At 40.6% G+C, this 21391-nt stretch overlaps 1 protein-coding gene across 1 annotated transcript in view; it reads right to left on the reverse strand.

Moving 5' to 3' along the window:
* Positions 1-14045: 14045 nt before the first annotated feature.
* PPP1R14C (protein phosphatase 1 regulatory inhibitor subunit 14C) overlaps positions 14046-21391 on the reverse strand; it is a 50886-nt gene continuing 43540 nt past the window's right edge. Inside the window, 1 exon segment of the mRNA XM_039569481.1 lies at positions 14046-15383. Coding sequence (XP_039425415.1) covers positions 15309-15383 — 75 coding nt within the window. The 3' untranslated portion in view covers positions 14046-15308.

A 21391-nucleotide genomic window follows, 5' to 3' on the forward strand; every position in this document is an offset into this window, starting at 1 on the left:
ACGCTGGCCTATGAGATACCCGAGAATATAGAGAGCACCATGAATATTGATAATATAAACACAAACTTGGAATAAGAAATCAAGAAAGCTGCCAGGGAATATTTTCTATTTTCTTTGCCTGGGGGAAGCACAATCGCTATCCATTCACTTTGGCAACAGCCACCCACACAGAAGGGAAAATAGAGGGAAGCTGGCAGAGTGAGAGCTCCAGCATAGGTCTACAAGGACATACCACAGTGATATTTGCCCACAGCAGATGCATCTTTATAAAGGAAAGTGCCTGCTTCCCATTGTGGCTGACCAAAAGATAGATCCAGGAGCTGCCAAGCAGCTGAATCTACAGGATCATCATTCGAAGAGCACTGTCCATTGAACTGAGCAGTCAGCCCCACATAAAAATCCAGACCAGCCAGATGGTCCCTTGTCACTGTGCAGACCGCTTGGCATGAGGCAAATGGCCTTTGTACACTTCCCTTCTGAAGCGTTGCTTAATTTGTTTAAACTGTTTAAAAATTGAGTGCATCCTCAACACTTCAGCTACTCCTGTTTGCTTGCTTCATTCTGTTAGTAAGTACTAAATATTTAAAAAGGTCTTACAAGGTACCTTCTAACAGCAGGTTCAGCTGTTGCTGTGCTGTACATAAATAATTTAGCCCCCCATGGAATAAAAATGAAGCCTGGAATAGTGCATCGGTATAACCTTTATATTACACCTCTGTGTGCTGGCAGATGGGAAACTACAGCAAGGGTCTTCTGAGGCTGCAGTGAGACTGCTCAACACATAAGGATCCCTCTGCTCCCACCTCCCTACTCTCCCTCTCACATCTTCTGCCCTTGAGACCCTAAAAATGAGCTGCCTCCTTTCCCCTTCAATTCTCTCCCTTCCCTATTTGCTCTGTGTGCCTGGGAAGGCTGCTTGTCACTATAGGAACACAGCAGCAGTCAGCAGCCCTGCTGCCTCCAGGTAAGTGATGCTTTAGCGCGGCACCAACAGGCTGACAGGCAAGGGATGTACAGGAATCTCCCTGTGCACAGAAGGGATGAGAAACAGCGTTACTGCAGAGGACAAGCTGTACTTTGGCTTTCCCCACACCTGTAGAAAATGTGCTTTCTTTCAGAGGGACTCTCACAAATGTTTCAGCTTTCATTGCTAATAGCAGCCTTGCTTGCTCCTCCAGCAGCTGTCCTTTCAGGGGCATCCTCACAGTTGTCAGTACATATCACCAGAGCCTTTGCAAGGGAACCAGATTTCTCAGACAGCTTCGCCAGCAGAGGAGAGGCTCCACCAAGCCCCACAGCAGCAGACCAAGCCTCCCTGGGAGCTTCCACTGGGGACCAGGGCACGCATGTAAAAAGGTGCTTTGTACCTCTAATTATTTGACCCATCAGCTTGCCTGAACATGTTCAATGGTGTTTTCACATACAAGCTGACTAGGAAAGAACTGAGCCATCAAGGCAAAAAAATTCACAGAAGCAATTTTGTGTACCCACAACTAAGGCCACAAATGCAGGTGAAGGGTGCTGGGACTCTGTAAATACAGCTCTGATTATTTGAACAAGACAACAAAATTGAATTTTGTCAAAGTCAAGTTTGGTTTTTTTATGTACAAGTGCATAAGACTATAATGGGGGGAAGGGAAACAAACAAAAAGCAAGAAAATTAATACACATTTAAGTGCAAACACCGACTTTGCCTGAAGTAACCTGGCATCAGGAGGCACTGCTGGGTAACAATGCTACAAACAACGCAAGTAGAACTTTAAAAATAGTAACATGGGAATTATTAGCACACCAGGTTGCTATTCCCCTTCAGCTCTGTAACTCGAGAGGGCTCTGCTTCTGTTAAGCAAAATGCAAAGCACGTCCTGTGGGTAGCATTAGCCTTGTAAGTACAGCACTTCCCACACTGTTAAAAATAACCTTTCTTGTCTCTATACGCTGGACTTTGGGGTTGGCTGTGCTTTCTGCTTTAGAATATCAACACAATTTCCAGGCAAGCTAAGAAAATTTACTTCATCAAGGCGAAAGTGAGACATCCTGTGATGTGAGTTAGGTGACTTAGACATCCTGTTTATTGCATTCAATCAATCAAGACAGTGAAGTGGTTCATGTCATCATGATGCTTTGTGGCCTCAGCTGCATTTATCCTGACAATACCCCTGTGACAAAATCAGCCCTGGACCACTAGTACAAGGGGGGGTTGATGCACAGAAGCAACTTTCACAAGGCCACACAGAAGAGTGCTGGCAGAACAGCAAGCCTAAATCACAGTTCGAGGAGATAATATCCTTTATCAACCACATTTTTTATCTTTATTGCAGCCAAAGCTCATTTGTATTGTAACTGCCTCCCTGCCAAACAGGGGAAATCTCCAGAACATCACCCAGGTGCCTCAGAGCAGCAATAGCTTGGGAGATCCCTGTAATTTCTCACAGGAGGATGCTGTGCAGCTGCTTGGCTGTAAGCACCAGCCCTCAGCTCAGCCAGAGACCTGCGCATCTTCCTCGTAGTGTTGAACACCACTGAGATGCTACAGCTGAACAGAGCCCTGGGGACAGGAGGGGGGCAAGGCAGGAGGCAGTTCAGTCACCCTCCCCTGTGGGCAAAGAAGAGCTGCCAAAGCAGGAGGGGTCAGGGTATGGGTAAGGGATAGCAAGGACAGCCACCAGAGCTTGAAGGCTAAAGGGACAAACAGTAGGGTGCCCCATGGGGGCAAGCACAGCAAGGAGCAATGTGGGGCTTTCTCTATAACAGGTCAGGAATATTTTATTTTACTTTTCTACTGAGCTGGATCAAGCCCTGGTCCAGTGCAGGCTACCAACGTCTGAAAGCAAGTATGTCAAGGCAGCATTACCTAACCAGAGCAGACGTTTAAAAAAAAAGAGCAATACATGAATCTGAAACCAAACTAAATCAAGAAACCTTGCATGTGCTGCTTCCTTCCCAGAGCATCTATAGTGCTTTAACAGTGCATTTGAATAACCCAGTTCTTTTCAGGCTACTCACTGGGCTAGAAACCTTGCAGTTACTCAGGTCTCTTCTTACCCCCCCAGCTGGGTCAGAAAGAGCTCCACAAGGTTTTCTGCCATGTCCCAGCCAGGAAAATACAGCGAGACTACAAAACCAAGAGATAATGGCTTCCTACATAAAACCTTTTAACAACACTCAGGGTCCAACGTTTCTTATTTCATTCAAGTCCATCAAAGCCAGCTCACACAGCAACTCATCTATTGCACTTGTCAGCAAACACTGCTTGAAGCTGACCTTCACTCAGACCACAGCATCCTGAGATCCAATAACAACTCAGCTTCCTACAAGCCTGTCCTGAGCTCAGAAATGCACCATTTGGCTTGAGGATTTCAAGCTCTTTTTGCTGTCAGTGAACATTGCATATCTGAGCCTGACTCTTTATTCTTAGCTAGTTACCAGTGACTGCCTTTGCTTGGTTCATTGATTTATTCCCTTCCTTAGGCTGCTCCAGATGACCTTGCTCTGCTCCACACACCAGGAAAACGATGCTCTGCAGCAAAAAATATTCATATGTCCTGAACTGAGGCAGACAACCACACCAAAATGCCTCTCCCCACTTCAAATAGCAGAAAGTGCTGCACACACACCAGGGACAAAGGAGGAAGCAGTGGTCAGTGTAAAATGTGTATTTGACATAATGCTACCTACTGAATTTTTAAGAGTTCTTGGGGTAACGGTGGTTTGAGAGGGTGTTTTTTTTTATTTAACCCAAGATTTTTATGAGGGGAAAAAGCCTTTTGCCTGCCCTACAAATCAGATGTTAGCATTATCCTGTCAGAATATGGCAGCTTATTTAACCATAAAGCCTGTCTTCTTGTTTCTTCTCTTTTAATGCTATAGCACCAAGCAGTCACAGACCTTCTTGCCTATGTATAAACTATTCATTCATCCATCAATATCCCGAAGGTTTTCAAGAATGGCCAGCGAGCTGGGAGCCTCAAATTCATAGTGCTCCAGGTATGAAACATTTTGAAGAGTATTACTTAAAAATAAAGGTCCATTTAAAGTGCCCCATGCTGGAACACCAATAAATCAAGGCACTTCAAATCAGTGGTTAATTATGAATGCCTCAGCTTGTGGCCTTAACAAGGTTGCAGCAGAATGAGCAATGTGTGTTGTTAGTAAGAAGAAATCTCCAGTCTGCATAAGCTTCAAGCTTGACTATTTAGACTACAAGAACCTTGTATTTGCCCATAGAGTATTCCTCTATGGCATAAAAAACCAGTGTATCTCTAATGTTCTGGAGGGATAAAGATTCTTTTCCCATTAATAATAACAAATACCTTAATCCTATTTAAACCTTTGAAATATACCCAAACAATAACTGTGCCTCAGCAGGATTCCCACTTGTTACATCTGCCACAGCTCTCCCTTCACAAGTGATCTTATACTACACAGTTCAATTTTTTCAGAGGAATTTTAAAAACACTACATTATTTATGACTCCTGCCAATGAGTCATAACTGAGAGGTGATGGAGGACAGAAAAGGATGGAGAAATGCGAGCAAAGCTCCTCAGCATTCATTTAGGTGTTTACCTTAAGCAGTAAAACCTCATTAATCCTCAGAAGTTAGAGGGTAGCGTGCTGTCTCTGATGTGTTCAGCCTAGACAGGGCCTTTGCTACCCGGAGGCAGGTCCAGCTGGAAGGGAAAGATGTTAGAAAGCCACTGGATCGGCCAAGAGATTCCCTGCAGATTTGCTTCATTTTTCCAAGTCACTGCCAGCTTCCTTGTAGTTTCCTCCTGAATGCTTTTGACATGTCAGCTGCTGAAAGGACCACCTCCACTCCTCTAGGAAACTAGAAATCAGGGAATAAGGAAGGAAAAATACTGGTACACCATTAGATACTAGCAGCACTTGTTTAGGAAACATCTGTCATGAGAAGCACTACTGTTAAATTTTACGAGGGGCACCGGGATTTCCCTTCCCTCTTCAAAAAGATTGATCACAACCTGTTTTGACAATGGGATCTAATACTAGATGCAGGAGAGTTCACATGTTTGTTTTCCTAAAGGCAACAGACTGTCTTACACAAAGCTTTTGGCACATCCACTGTCCAGAGCTCTGCGGAGAGGAAGCGCTGCTCCTTGCTCCTGACACTGCTGCTGACTGAGCACCGGTGACAGGCCCACCTGTGATCTGTAGGAGGGAGCATCACCCGTGCCTGGGCTTTCAGCCATGGGACTTGCTGACACCACTTTAGGCATGAGCATGTGAGAATCTGTGTGTTTTACCTGAGTCCCAGCTGGAGCCAGCAGGCAGGTTGTGCTCACTGGAGTCTCTTTCCCTAAGCAGTGATGGACAGCACACTGTCATGATCCATGCAGTGATAATGCTAGTAGTAGGAATTAACATCCAGTTTTGTGGCAGTGGGTTCATGAAAAATGCTGTCTTATACCCTCTTGTGGAAAACACTTCTCCAAGACTTGCAGTGCACAAGACAGACAACAAAATGTCAGGCAGTAAGAGATTTTTGGGTTGGAACAGGATGGATGGGACAGAAATCTCAGGCTTGACCAGATGAGTGGTCACCAGAATAATTGATGAAGTAGAGAACTAAATTCTGTTTAATTAATGCCAACAAATAGGGGGGAAAGTATTTTGTGGTCTTTAAGTACAAGAGCTCAGTCATTTGTTATGTCTAAGTAAAGAACTTCAAGTCTTCCATGTGCTGTGGTGGCACTTACCTCTGGCTCAGTTACCTCTGAGTTGTCTGGCACATGACAAACCAGTGTCATCCAGCCCTGGTCTTTCTCTGGCAACCCGTTCAATTTCTTGCACTACCCTAACAGGGGGAGGGTTCCCAAGAGCTGTTTAATTTGAGTAACTCCCAACAGCACTCACACGATTCTTGTAAGATTATCCAAGTCCAAAGATCTATATAGAAAGTAACCACTGGTTATCTCTTTCCTCTCAGCAGCATTGCAGTCCCAGATTGTGAGGGAAAGGTCTGTGCCTAACTAAACCCCACACCTAATCTGTCCTTTACAGAAAAATGATATAATGAAAAAGTTATTTCAGTTTTCTCCCCCTGTGGAGCTCCCCACAAACAGGTCACAGAAAGCTGCGCATCCATCTCCCAAATGCCATTACACAGCTCTGAAACCTTCCGCCAAGTTTTGAGCATCAACTACTATTCATTTATTAGTTGTTTGCTCTCAGTAAGAGACCCTTTTAAAAATGAAAATAACTCAAAAGACTTTTTTGATTTGCAGGGAGCCCAGCATTTGACAGCCTTTTTCTGTCCCCAGAGGGCAAAATTCGGAAGTATAATTGCTTGGGGTGTTATCTAGGCTCTACTGCAACTCACTTTGAATCTAAACACATATTAAAAATGAGCTTGCTTCTCTCTGTCCTCAACTATTTATACCAAAAAGAGAGAGGTGGTTGTTTCTAGTACTCACCAAAGAACTGCTTTTTTCCATCAGGATCCCTGTGTACTGCAGTAAAGCATGGATGAAGTGATATATAAAAGCCCCCATCATCAACCGACTTTAAAGGAAGGTTGCTTTCCAGCTAATGAAATGAGTGGCCTGCATTGAAATGGATAAAGAGTAAAATACATCTAGTGCCAAGTGACACCAGCATATTTTAATTTTACCTAGCTTGTCTGCCTCATAGGGTTTTGTGCACGAGCAGTCCTGAGCTCCATGGGAGAGATCCATGGGCTACATGAGATGCATCAAGAAGAGCACTGTAGCAGATCAAGAGTAAGGTCAGCTCCAGCATCTACAAATGTGATTTCCCTGATTGTCTCTGACTTTAATGCTTTTACAACAAGCCCAGCATCCTTCCTAGGATTTCTGTTCCTGCAATTGCTGGAGATGAGACAGGAAGTTTCAGACCCCCATCAACAGTACGAACAAATTACAAGTGGTGCCTGAGAAAGCAACTCAAGAAACAACCAAAGCATTATAAAAGATTCAGGACTCCACAGCCTCAGAGTGCCTACATTATTTGTCTTATAATTCTTGAGTGTTTGAGATGAGCAAGGTTCAGACAGTGAGGAAACTTTGAAAGAAATGAAAGTTCAGCATATTCTATGCCTGCTGTTTCATCTGGGGTCCCTGCCCCCCTGCATATTTGACAGTTGCTCCACAATTTCTAACTAACAAGACTCAGTGGTTGGATACAAAGGACAAAACTTTTTTTTTTTTTTAAAAGCCAACCTCATAAATAAGTTCCATCTGAGATATTTGAACCAAATCCCAGAGTTTTAAGTGCTTTATTTTGGGTGCTTAAAACACCCAAAATAAACACACTCTCCTAGGGAAGAGTCTGCTTGTGTGAGAAGGAGATGATGTGAAACTCAGGAGTGGGCTGAGCATGATAGCCTAACTTTCTCCAGCAAAGAAAACACAGCAATAATGTGGGTTAATCTGATTTATTTGACCTCTCTTGAATCCCTGCCTAGTTATCTTTGCTGGTGCTGCAGATGTGGCATAATTTTGACATACCTGAATTTCTGTTGCAAAAGGGATGAGAGCACAAGAGAAGAATTCTGAGGGAGGGTGAACAGTTGTTAGAGCAGATACCAAATGCTACTAGAAATAAAAACTGTAAGAAATACAAGTACTACATTAATTAGTAAGCAGCTAGCAAGAATAGAACCGAAAAAAATCGTACTAATTTCAGGAAGCACTCAGATTTTTCAAATTTCAAAGAGAGGAAAATGTTAAACAATTACCTCTTCGCTCAACCCTGGCATTAAAACTTTTAATTTTGAAGAGTTGAAATGTATTTTTAAACACACTATCCTTGTGCCAAGCACAAAAAATCCAGCCTCAGAGTGATTAAGTGCTGAGCTGAATGTACAACTTCATAGGTGAAGAAATAATCAATACAATATGTTAAGTGTCAGCTCTTGGCCAGGGCACATCAGAGGACAAAAGAAAGAGCAGACACTTGAGGTAAATGATTGAAATTCTAAGGATTTACCATTATAAAACAAGCACTACTGTGGTTCATTGTTGATACAGAAACAAATACCTTTGAGACAACTCTAAAGAGGAAAATCTTACAAACAAGTTATAGCCTTTTTCCAATATCAGATAATTTTGTGTCTGGTTCTAAGTCTAAATCAGCACCAGAAAAGGTCCCCAAAGGTGCTAAAGCTTTTCTGATAACTGTAAAACCTATATTAAAAGGTTAACTGGAGTTTAGGAGGCATGAATTAAATGAGTTCAGAGAAAAGAACATTGAACAGCTTCGTTTTCTCACAAAACCAGACATTGTCAGTTGGTAACAGCATATGTACAGCTATATCTATTTGAAAGGCCTGCTTTTTAGGTACATATAGCAGAGGAACAAAGTTATTGGTATGTGTGGGTTGGTAACAAACTACTGTACCTCCCAAATGAAAAATATGCTCTTGCCTAATTTAATGCCTGAAAAGCTCCAGTATTCCTTAGTGGCAGTGGCAGCAGAGACTGTACACATCACAGTCACTGCAAAATTGAAAAGGTTGATGACACATCCTACTGATGCTCTGCCTCAAACACTGGCTTCTTAACAGCCCAAACACCAGATTCAGAATTAAGCAATTTGGCTGGTATGCAATTACACAAATGTGCTGATATCTGCATTATTCCTCCAGGACCAGTACTCACCTCTCCACAGGGCCACTGCCCAGACCCAGCACAAAGCCCAGTAGAGCCTAATCGAAGTAGGTTAGTCGCTGAGAAGCACTGAGCTCCAGAAACACGGATGTGGGGTTTTTTTTTTCTCAAAGGACATAGAGAATGTGTCCATTTGGCAAGTTTGTGTGTCTGCCACCATTTAGCCCTTGTTTCATTCCTTACACTACATCCTCAGGTTTCTAAACAAAAACATTTCTGTGGCACTGCAAATGCATCTTCCAGATACTTGGGGGAGAAAAATAAAAACCACATTTGTATTTCTTTCTCAGAATGTAAGGGAAATTGTTTGATTACTTCTAGGAGCTTTGTTCTCTCCTTATAGTATGTGGCTGAGTTGAATTCACACACTGATGAAAACTTACTCAAGGAAGTAAAGAAATAATGCAAAAAGTGAGTAAACTCCAGCAGTATGAGGCCATAAATTAGAAGACACTAAAATTTACAGCATCCTTTCTAGTCTTTTGGATTGCCTTGGTACTGACAGCAAAAACACTGTGGCAGAAATAGCACCATAACACATTTCCATTTAGTAGTAAAAGATGCCTAAGAGAAATAATCAATCTGATAAATTTGAAGGAATGGGGGAAAATAATGCAGACTGTAGGCAAACACACCATGAGGTACAGGAGACAATGGGCACCAAAACTGATTTAGTAACCGTTGCTTCGGTAGGCTTGAAATTAAGTCTGGAAAGACACAATAGAAAACATGAAGTTCATTGGGGATGGTTAGTGGCAGAAAGTAGGTACGAAACTGATGCTCAAAGTGCCATCCAACCTGATCTTGAACACTTCCAAGTCAGTTTTAGTGCCTTTGTCTCAAGCACCATCATGGCACACTCTTTGTAGTTTTGACAAGGCTTTGGCTCAGTACTGGTTGCTGGACAAGCCTGAAGCACCCATTGAAGCCTTTTCATTTGCTTTATGAGGCTTCCTGATACTGCAGTAGTAGAGTCAGAACAAACAAATAGGAAGGCAGGCTCTGACCCAAAGCCAGGTTCAGGCAGAGCTGTAAAAAGACCTGCAGGGTCTGCACAGCCACCACTGTCACAAATTGGCTTCTCTTACTAGAAGACAGCAAGAATTGATGGGAGTTTCAACATACTATCCCTACTGGGATTCCTTCTTTACTGTAAATCAGTATATTAAATAAAGGCTATTCCCAGCTGGTTTTGCCTCAGGTCAAGCAACATGAAGGGAAACACAGATCCTGGATAAGCACAATCCTGTCACAGACCTGCATGACCTAGTTCTCCATGTATCTGATAGTACACGCTGCTCCAACTCCCACCAACCCCGGGATGACTGTGGGCTGCTTGAGGGGACATGAATTTATCCACAAAGCCTGGGCAAGAGCCAAAGCCTTGCTGACACTGATGTAGGATCTTCCTTTAAGGAGGCAGGAAAGCCTCTTGTGCTCTCATTCCCTTTGCCGCCTAGAAGGGGTAGTAAAACAAGTCTCTATCCTTGAAGAGGATCAGCTCCTACATTTTTTGCCATGTAATTATGGGCTTCAAGTCCAACCCAGTATCATAGAGTTAGGCAGACTGAAACCTCTGCTAAGGGCTACCAATTCAGTAAGACATCTGAGTTTACTACCAAACAAAACCTGTTAGCTGCACCTCCAAAAGAATTTTCAGTCTTACATACATTTTGAAAAATAACTTTTAAAATAGCTCAGTTTCTTTAAACAACTAATGTCAGTTTTTGTTGGAAAACAGAGAAGTCTGTAAACAGTGTAAGTTCATAGAATTTGGTCATTAGTTCTACCAAAAAAACCACAAAACAAATAAAACTGCATCAGCACTAGGTTAGATTATTATAAATAGCAATTTCAAAACTTTAGAAACACTCTATTTATACACTGATGACAGAATCCTTCAGTGGCAAAAATAAAATTTACTGCACTAAGCACTTTCAAGTCACATTTTCTCTTCTTCAATTTCTCTCTAGCTTTCAATAACAACTTTAATTACATTCACACTTACTATTTGCTTACCTCCAGAAAAAATAAAAGTACTAACATGAAAGTCAAGTAAAAAGTAGTAGAGTTATATATAAAATGTGTAGCTAGTATTAGTAATCTGATTTGACCACTACATAAGCATGTAGTTACATTGCCATAATACATGGAAATCAGTTTCCTATTAGTTTCCTCTGTTTTAACAAAAATCTAGAACCAACCAACCAACCAACCAACCAAACCCAAAACAAAACCAATCACAGAAGAAAAATAACACCAAACAAAGAAAATCCCAAGAAGTAGAACTCTAGAGTTTTAAGGCCTTTGATTACCTTGATTGAAACTGAATAACTGATCCAATGACAACTTATATAGAAAAGCAGCCAATTTCAATTTGGAGATACTAACAGATGTCAATCTCACCTATTCCCACAGTAGCAAGCTCAAAGGGCTCATCACTATCAGGATGCTCTATTTTATTCCACACTTCAAGTTTCTTTCCTTTATCTTCCAGGTATTCCTCCTCTTCATGCTTTTCTCCAATACATGAAAGCACTGACATACCTCATTTTCTTTCCATACAGAAATATATACAGTAACACAAGACTCTTCTGTTTTCCTAACGGGTAATTTTCTTAGTGATGTTTTTTCCTGGACTTCCCAACATCTGATTTATTTTCTGGCTTCCTCCCTAAATCTCAATACCTTTTAAAAACTATTGCATGCAGTTACTCAGTAACCTGTGCATGATGCTGGCAATGAGAAATCTTATGCAGCCAAGAAGCAATTTTTCCTTTTGTTACAGCACTTCACCTGTGTTTTAAGTTCAGCTGTTTGTTCAGAATAAGACCTGCACTTTCTTCTAGTTTCCACTCAAACAGATCTTCTGTTGATGTGGCTGGCAATATTTTTATTTTAACCCTGGAGCTGCATGTTTACATTAAGACTGTCTTGAATCTGAAAAAAACATTTAGAAATAAATTGCTGAGTAATTTCAATTTCACATACACTATTATACCTACCGGCATAAAGTACTAGGAACTCTTACTAAGACTCTGTGTCAAAGGGTTTCAAGTGCACAAATGGAGCAGATATTTTGCTCCTGCTTTTCTTGGCCATATTCTCTGAGAATAGAGAAACTCTCCCTTCCACATTCCACCTTATGTTCCTTGCATGAATGGCAACTTCAGGAGTAAACCTCATCGCTGGAGGGAAGGAACAAAAATGAGGCTGGCAGACAAATGGCTCATGACCTTTCTTCTGTGCCATAGGAATACACTACCGTGTCACTGCAGCCTCATAAGGCACACTAAGTATGATTACACAAGCACTTTCCTTTTCTTTCTAAGCCAGCTGCCAGGTCCTGCTGTAAAACATGCAAAAGCTAATTATGTTAGGAAGCAGACTCCAGAAACACATGCTCTTGCAGACAATTTTTTTACACTGGAAAGGCACTTCAATTCCAAAACAAAAACCTCAGTTTCACTACACATTTGCAAGAAGGAACTTCCGTTTCTTTCATTAGCCACTTAAAAAGCCCAGAGGAAGCTCTCATTGCAGCAACTTGGCCCTTCTCATGAAAGCTGTCCAGGCAAGACAGCAAAGAGACTGGGCTGTAAGATTTAATTTCAAGTTATTTCAGTAACAGTGTGCTATTTATATGCCCCTTGAATATTGCCCCAGAGCCAAGAACACCCACACAGTATAAAGACATAAAGCCCAATTAAACCTTTAGTGAATGGGTCAATTCTGCCCTCCTAATTCCCTCCCACTTACACCAAGGCCAAGAGTAGCTCCCTTAAGTAAAAATTAGCAAGAATGAGACCCCTTAAGTCCCCAAGAAAATCAGGCCAACTGCCAAAAAAAAAGCTATATAGAGCTTGGTTTTGCTCACTGACACTTGTAAGGCAGCAAAACCTGTAGCACTGGAGGAGAGGAAATCCTTCTCAGAAGTGACTTATCCCATCTCCATGAGACAAGAAAACAGTAAGGACTATCCCAGTCTTCACCATTTCTAAGTGTACCACCAAACCTACTGGTTTTAGAAGGCGTACACTGCTACCTTCCACAGCTACTTCAGTGCAAGATGAATAGGATAAAAGACACAAATATGTCATGCATACAGTAGGGGGGGCAGCTTTTAGTCAAACAACACAAAAGAAAAAATATTTGTGGATAGTATTTTTTGCTGTAGGTAATAAGAGAATTGGTACAGTTGCCATTAATTGACATCTGATTTGGCACACCGTTACTATAAAGGAAAAAAAAAAAAGTGATATTTGAAATCATTAGTGAAGTCACAAAATGCATCTCTGGATGTGAAAATTACTAGAAACCTTATTGTTCAAACTTTGGGTTGTTTCAGACTCCAGCTCAAGACTCTGAACATGAGAATTGCCAGCAAGTCTCCAATCAAAAGATTTTTCCCAATTTTGGACATACTAAACTGTTTTCAGCTTGAAAAAAGCTTCTCAGTGGTTTACAAACCAAAAAGCTTTTCAGAAAAAGTACCTGCCCGCTCAAGCATCAGGCTTGCTAGTGAGACTTCTTTACGTCACCACCAATTTTTGCCTCCAGAGTTGGGCGAAAAATCTAACAAAAACCCCCTTACCTCAGCAGGTAACGGAGCTTTTCCTGTAACATTCTCTCCTTCAAAGGGTGATGTTGATACAAACTTGGTCATTTAGATCTAGCTACATGAGATCCTCTGCAAGGAGCACAGACCATGGATTCTTGTGGCAAGACACATGGGCCTCTTTCAAAACTAAAGACATCCCACTGATAACGTTGACAACAATAGTGGGAGATTTCAACACAAAAACAGAAGAATTCACTAGCTCCTCCCAATTTCTCTGAATTTTCATTTCAAAATTTTAAAAAAATCTCCTGGGTGGCTTCTTAGAAAACCAGAGCTAAATTGTAACTTTGGCAAGATACAAGATTTAAATTTAAAATGCTGCAGGTGAGTCTTTTCTGAGGGCTGCTGGCATTTCTTGAGGATCCAGAAAGGTGCATAAAGGAAGAAATGTAGAGTGTGTCTCCTTCTGAAAGATTCCCTTCTGCCACACCTTCACCAGGAAACTGAGAGCCACCCTGTGTAAGCCCTCTCCTACAGTCCCTCTCTGGTGGACAAAAAAAATTACCTGAATTTATCAGCATTTACCTGAAAGAATTTCCATGGTTTTTTTCCCCCACCCCTTTTGAAATTCCGTAGGGCACAGGGAAGGAAGGCCTCATCTGGAGGAGACTTTCAAAAGTGAAGCTGTGCACCAGGTTACAGGAGGTTGAGTGATACTGGGTACATTAAAAGCCAGTTAGGGTCAATACAGCCGGGTTCCCATGTACTTACCACTTCACAGGCTTCTCTTTTTGACAAGCAATTCCATTTACAAACCTACTCAGCAACAGTAGTCTTGTAAAGTGTACATGTAACAAGTCACAAGTTGTTCCATTTATTTGAGTAAATATCTGGTAAATAAAATCATCAGTAAACATTACAAAATTAAATACATTAAAAAAGCTTGCCAGTATACATAAAATTCACAAACATGTATTTCTTTTGAAAAATAAAATATGTTCAGAGCACCCTTGATATAAAATGCCTGACTAGTGTCACCTACCAGTAAATGGTAGCTTATCAAACATTCTAGTTAGGACATTTTCCAGAAGGGAGCAGGGATCTCTGTTCTTGCTCTTAGAAGTAAGAGAGCCCAAGTTAAGAAGTCTCCCCACTTCTCAGGGCAGAGCCATAAACAAAGGTTGTATTACTCTTTGCCTACCGTTACAGGAGAGGAATCTGCATCTGATTAAGACCACACCATTAAATGCAATACAGTACTTGCAATTCATTTTGGTATCCCTGCCTTTCCTCCAGTATGAACCAGCTTTTAAATGGTGATGGACATTTCTCTAGGTATCACTCCAGGCCCATATTCAGTATAGGTTAGCAAAGCTCCAAGACACCATGAGAGAGGAAGTGATCCTGGAGAGGAAGTGATCCTGGCAAAGCATCAAAGTCAATCAAATAACTTTTAAGTCTACAAATTAAGCCCTTAAAATTCCCAATTTTCATATGCTGCAGTCTAAACAAGGAGATACAATGAAATTCTTCACTGGGCTGCTTTAAGGGTATTTAGAAAAATGGCAGCATTCTTTTTAGTAATCTAAATTGGTACCTTCTGGTAGCAAATTTGCAACAACCACCATTTAAATAATTTACTATAACAAACTTCTCCTTCCATCCATGTGAAACAGTATTCACAACCCACTTTAAAATTTATGTACAGACAAGCACAAGAAACTTGACATCCATGAGTTAAATGTACAACCAACTTAAGAAACGTTTTGCAAGGAGAAGTCTCCTAGCTCTGTAAATTTACAAGATCTTCTGGTTCACCACATAGGCTTGCTTCCCCTCATCACTAACTCTTGGATTCTTCACTTGCTTCAGTAATCCTCAGGTGAAAGTTGAGAGCATCCAAATTGTTGGTATTTTTGATTAAAAAAATTTGACACTTAAAAAAGAACCCTTAAAACACACAAAAAAAATTCCTTGAGTCAAAACTGAATAAAATCAAAAAAGTTGTGGAGAAAGACAATTATTTTAATAAGGTCTTGTATTCAAAGTCCCATTTCCCTTGCCATGTCTTTTACAGAGTGCTATTACTTTGAGTTATTTATATACTCTTCTTTTGAGGGGGACTAAGTTTCCTCATTCCTCTTATCCGAGTTAGCAGCTCTTTGATAAATTCCTAGGGGAAAAAAAAGAAAATATGAGTAATTTTAATGATCCCATAATACCATAATCAAGTTTTGTTTCTAAAAAGCAAACTATACATTTTTATTTAAGCTTTTACTGCTAAGCTGGAATTTCTCTGGCCTGATCACCAGGAACCTTATACACACCCTTCCCATCCAGCAGAGGTGTGAACAACAAGCTTTTCCTTGTGATTGTGCTGGCTCAGTTGTTAGCCATCTTTCAGGTTTTTACTACACAGGGCCTTCTACCAACTACTGAATGAAGCAACACCTATGGCTGGATACAATGCAAACAGTCAAAGCAGACTTCCACAGCTTAATCCTGCATAGAAATCAGCACTCTTGCCAAAAGAGGTGTTTCTCTTGCCAGTTTCCATGCTGGAATCAGTATTTTGGTTGGCTGCATACTCAGCTGTACAAGAAAGCTGATCTGGCTAAAAACTCGGGTGTTTTTCCTCCTGCCCTGCTACTTTACCAAGCTGGCTCAGCCCTCTGATCAGGCCCACCACTCAGCCCACACTAACACTTGTGTCAGCCCGAGGCAAGGCAGGAAGAAGGAACCAGAGGTAGCACCACTGGTTTATGATGGGTGAAACTGGTTGCAGAGCCAAGTGAATGACACTAGTAAAAAACAAAACAAAACAAAACAAAAAAACCCAGAACAAAAAACCCAGAACACAACAAACCAATTCATGGACCAGGCACAGTGATATTTTCCCCAGTTTCAGCAGATTTTCTCTTTTTTAAACTGTGTAAGAACAGAAGCCTACAGGTTTGCATAATTCAAAATTCTTTTGGCATACAATTTCTTGCAGGTGCATTTAAAGCTAAATTACTTCCTTGCTGTCACATTGGGAAAATAATGTTTATCCACAGTACTATGTATACACCTACAAAAAGGTTCTTATGAAATCAGCTAGCTATAAACATGGAACATAATTATGGATTTAGTCAGTCAGATTGATGTGAAAAGCCAGGTTGGACAGGGCTTTGAGAACCTACTGGATGGTGTCCCTGCCCTTGGCAGGGGAGTCAAACTAGATGATATTTAAGGTCCCTTCCAACCCAAACCACTCTATGAAACAACTAAAAGCATTATTTCCTGGATGAATGCTTAAAAATTCCAGTGAACAAAGTCACCACCTAAATGACAAAGCAGTACCTTTCAAAACAGGTCATACTGAAACATGCATTACAAGGGGCTACACTTTGCACAAGGAAAGTCTCTGTAAATGTGTATTTTAACTTGAGAAATATGTCAGGTTTTTCTGGTGGGACCATGGTCCCACCAAACCAATTTCCTTTTCTGACAGATTATGCACATCTATAGTGAAGTGCATGTACTGTTGCACTGTGGTTATTGTTGCATCCACGCTACCTGTGGCTGCAAGGAACAGCAGCGAAGGCAGAGCAGCTACACGACAGTGGGGTCTCCACCCTGAACTAAGTTAAGGCCACTTAACTTACACACATAGATGTAAGGAATACATCTTATGCATATCAATATCACACTTCCCATCTGGACACACACACAGCCTAATGAGATAATCAGAAAAACAGGTTTCCTAAGACCCCCAAATCCTCTCCCTCCATCCTCTTGAAGCTGTCTTCTTCCACACAGGCACAAGCCACTGCAACAATATCAATTCTAAACTTGTCACAGCCCAGTACTTCTCCACTAAAAAACAGAAAAGGAGGAAGACATGCTTGCGCTAAAAATTCACAGTTCTCAACAAACTTCGCAAACAGTTTTGTGTCATCCTATCATCACTGTAAGGACCTGTTAGATAATGCAAAACTGCAGGCATGGTGCTGCTTGAAACATATAAACACACTTTCGGATTTTTTTACTATCAAATTTATATAAAGCCCTGCTTTATATAAATCATTAGAGAAATTAACTCCCTGAAGTGATCTTAGAAGATTTTTACTTGGGATTAATGTCATTAGTATTGCCTTTCAGCAAGTAGTTGAAAGTTGACAAACCTGTAGTCCCATGCCAAAACATCAGATTAAGACAGCTTTGGAGAGGAGTGGGCTGAAGTGCAGTTCCTCCCTTAGAAAACTTTATTAATTGCCTGTTCAAGCCACAAATACTCTACAAGACACTACATCTGGAAACTCTGCAGCAGCTTCACACAAGTAAAAGCCTTACAGGAAGGGGCACCTGCAGAGGGGACAGGGACATCTATGGTACTCTGTAGTCATTTGGGACATCCCACCCTGCCATTTCTCTAACCATTCTCCCACAACTCCGTAGAGTTTGGAGCAAGTTTCCCTTAGATATGAAATGTAGCCGGGGTCAGTTGCTTTTTAATATGATATTATACCAAGAGAGAGGAATTCCTACCCTTATACTTTGAAGAGTTACCATAAGCACCTTCTTTTGCAAAACAGGGTATTTGCTTGAAGTTTTCAGGCAAGTTTAACACCACCTGGAAACTTCTTAATGCTGCTAAAACAAACCAAACTCTTGGGTCAACCCCCTAAAGGAGGAGATCTGAGGTAACTGCAACTATTCTTAAGGCAGAGGAAGCATTCATTTGAAGAAGTACCTGTAATAATTTAAAATGCTTTATCCCTCAGGAACTATTTCTTCTTGAAATAAGGGTCTGCAGTACCAAAGAGTAGAACCCAACAAGAGCATTTTGCATGTGGCAGACATTTTGCATAATGCAGTACTGCTGTTGTGCACATCCCGTGGACACCCAAACCACAACACTGGCTCAGCACATTTCTGATTTAAGTATCACTTTGCATCTGACACTTGCATGGAGCTGGCTGTCATTAACACAGTTGTGCTCTGGTGCTTGTGCCTTTCTTGCTTTGCAGTTTCCCATCAAGGAAAAGCAGTGTTCTAGAAAAGATGCACATTTTCCCTCATGGAGGCAGGAAAGAAACTTCACAGCATTTCAGTAACTAACCAACTCATCTTATGACAGTAATGACCAATTTTTTCTTAAGCCATTGCTCAAAAATTGCAGTGTTGCTCCTTGTGGCCATTTGAGTCAAGACTTAATATCCACATCTATCTCCACCGTGTACACAAAAATCATTTTACACAGAGCATTTTATTGAAATCCCCTCTAACAAGATACGCTGCAATTTAGCATCAGATGTTTGAAAGCTGATGGTGTACTAATCTATGTTAAAAACACTTCTGTAACACAGGTTGAATTATCTACCTATATATACTGATTTAATTCACAGAGTTAAAAAACATAAGAATAATTCAGCTAAGGATTCAAGAATTTATTAATTATTCCTTGAAGGGTTATAGCCAGGAATATACAGGCTACATGCACTTCTAATAGAAGAAAAATCTCATACCAGCACTTTGTGCCTTGGTAAATGAAATAAAAAATAAAATTTTTTAAATGTGCAAAAATGTATGCAAACTTAGTTAAAATTCTTTTTTACAGATTTTGTGCAAGGAGGCACCCTTGCTACAAGTATTGAGAATCTTGTTAATTTATAATACTAAACCATTGTTTCTAGAAGACACCTTTCTAATTCCAAAGGCAAATTTTAAGGAGAGACAGACTAAATCTATAGTTCATTTGAACTCATCTATATTCAGCCTTAGGCAAAAAAATAATAAAGGCAAAAAACAAAGGTGAAATGCTAATTCAGGAAAGGGGAGGAAATCACTTCACCTCTCTGCTTTGGTGGTGTGACTCATTGTTTTAATGAGGTCATTTGACAGACAATGAATTCCAGGCTTCCTATTCAAGTCTTCCAATTAATTCTGGAGACTAATTAGACTCTGTCTCTCCAGATTTCTCTTCCTCAAACAGTACACATGTAGTAGGACTAGTTTTTAAACTAAAATTTAGAGTTTCTAGTCCTCCTGCTTCACTAGAGCATGAAATGAATCCTAAGCCACCTTCCCTTCACAGCTTTAGTTCCCTGTAGCCAGGTCAAAAACCAAGATTTCCTTAACTGTTTGCCCAAGGCTATTTCTCGGAGACAGCCCCATTGGTTGGATGTAAAAACTAAAGTCAGCCTGGAGAGCAATCCCACAGCTACTTGGGAAAGAAACTAAATAATAACTAAAAAGAAAAAAAATCGACCAACCAAAAAACCAAACCAACAAATAAAAAAAAAAGAAAAAGAGGGCACCCTACTCATCTTACTGCCAAACACCTCTTCCACAAAGGCTCAAATCTGAAGCCAATCATAAAGAAGGGAACTGCTTTGGGAGAGCAGGGCCAGAAGATGCCCTCTATTAGCAAGAACCAGGGCAGCGTCTCTGTAGCCTCACTGAAAAATGCCATCAACATGCCCTCTCCAGTGAGGCCACAGCACCATTAGTGTCCAGAGGATGAAATTTTTGCAGCAATTTAGCTTCTTGGTGAGCTCTGTACAAGGCACTAACTACATACTACAAAGCTTAGCTATGGTAAAGACTTGCAGCCCAATTATTCTCCAGTTCAGCAGCACGTAAACAAGCACAGCTTATTCTTGTCAAATCACCACTTGCCCTTCCATTGTGATATTGCTATAGGTATTTATGAGTTGTATTCATGAGTACTTGCAGAAATTAAAACATGCAAGCTTAATTCCCTCCAAGGCTGTAGTACAATACAGGGCAGATCTCAGCAGGCACATAAAAAGTTTTAGTTCACTGAATTCAGTGGTCAAATGGATGAACAAGAAATCATGCGTTACTCAAAATGCATCTGCCTGCATCACTTTTAAATAAGCATGCTTTCTAACCCTTTTTCTCTACAAACTGTCCTATCTGATTTCAAGTAATAGGGACACAAAATACATTTGCTGTGACTTAATAATTTGCCACCCATCAGCTGCTCTGGCTTGCCCATATGTAAGGCAGCACACTGCACTGAGGCTTTAGGACACATCTATAGTGACTATTGCCTCTTGTGGGTATCCTACATATTGCTGCCTTGCAATTTCATAGAAAAAACAACAATTAACTTGAAATAATTAATAAAATATTAGGACCAAAATAAACATACAGTCCTTCAAAAGTTATGGGGTTCTGTGTTCAGAAGCATTGAGCTTTCTATTCATGCCTGCATACTAAAAACATACATTATGTCAATAGATACACAAAACAGCTTTTATCTTAAAAACCATAGTGCCAACACCACTCGAAAAAGTTGCATCACAAGCCTCTAGTTTGCTCCAGCTAGAAATTAAACTTGGAGAAACATACAGTTAAGAAAATGCATCTCTACCTTTTTCAAAAGTGTTAAAAGCTGCTGAAATAGTCAAAGCACTGAAGTAATTGAGTAGTCAGTAAGTTAAATCTCTGCCCAAGTTCTCCAGAAAATATGGACAACAATTCAACATAGTTTGTTTGCAAACCACATCGAAAATTATTATAAGTTTCCACCAATGCAATTTTCTTTAATGATGCAACTTCATCTCCTTTTTCTCCCATTTTGCCCTTTTGCATTTTAAGTGAAGAATTGTACTGGCAAAATAGATTTAATCCTGCTTGAATGAACCCTCCACCTGAATGGGGGAGATCTCCAGCCCATTCATCTGAAGCTTTGTATATTTCTATAAGAAAAGAAAAAAGTAAATAAACTGCAAATCTAATTTATCCAGTTCTCTTCAAACACTCGTTGTCTGCAGACCGTGTGTTGCTCAGCTGCATCTTTTGGAGTCAGTAAACATATAAATTGCCCACTCATTGAATTTCTCTCCTATAGCAGTTGAAGAATTTTCTTGTTGTTTCTCCTGTCATCACTTTGGCTGTCCCACTAGTGGAAGCTTTAATTCACATCAGCCACAAATATTTCAGATTTTCTCCAATGCCCAGTCTAAATGAGTGGCCTTGCTGTTACCAATAGCAGAGATAACAGCAATACAGATTCTGTCAGCCTTCTTCAAAATACATGTCTTGAAAAAACCTCATTGATTTCACAATCAAACTGTCCTCCTATCCTAAATAAGGGTCTATTGTGAAGCATCTAAACCTCATCATCAAGATTGCAGATTATATTTAAATTTCTTTGTTATATTCACT

This window comes from Corvus cornix, chromosome 3, assembly GCF_000738735.6.
Source record: "Corvus cornix cornix isolate S_Up_H32 chromosome 3, ASM73873v5, whole genome shotgun sequence".
Taxonomy (NCBI): Eukaryota; Metazoa; Chordata; class Aves; order Passeriformes; family Corvidae; genus Corvus; species Corvus cornix.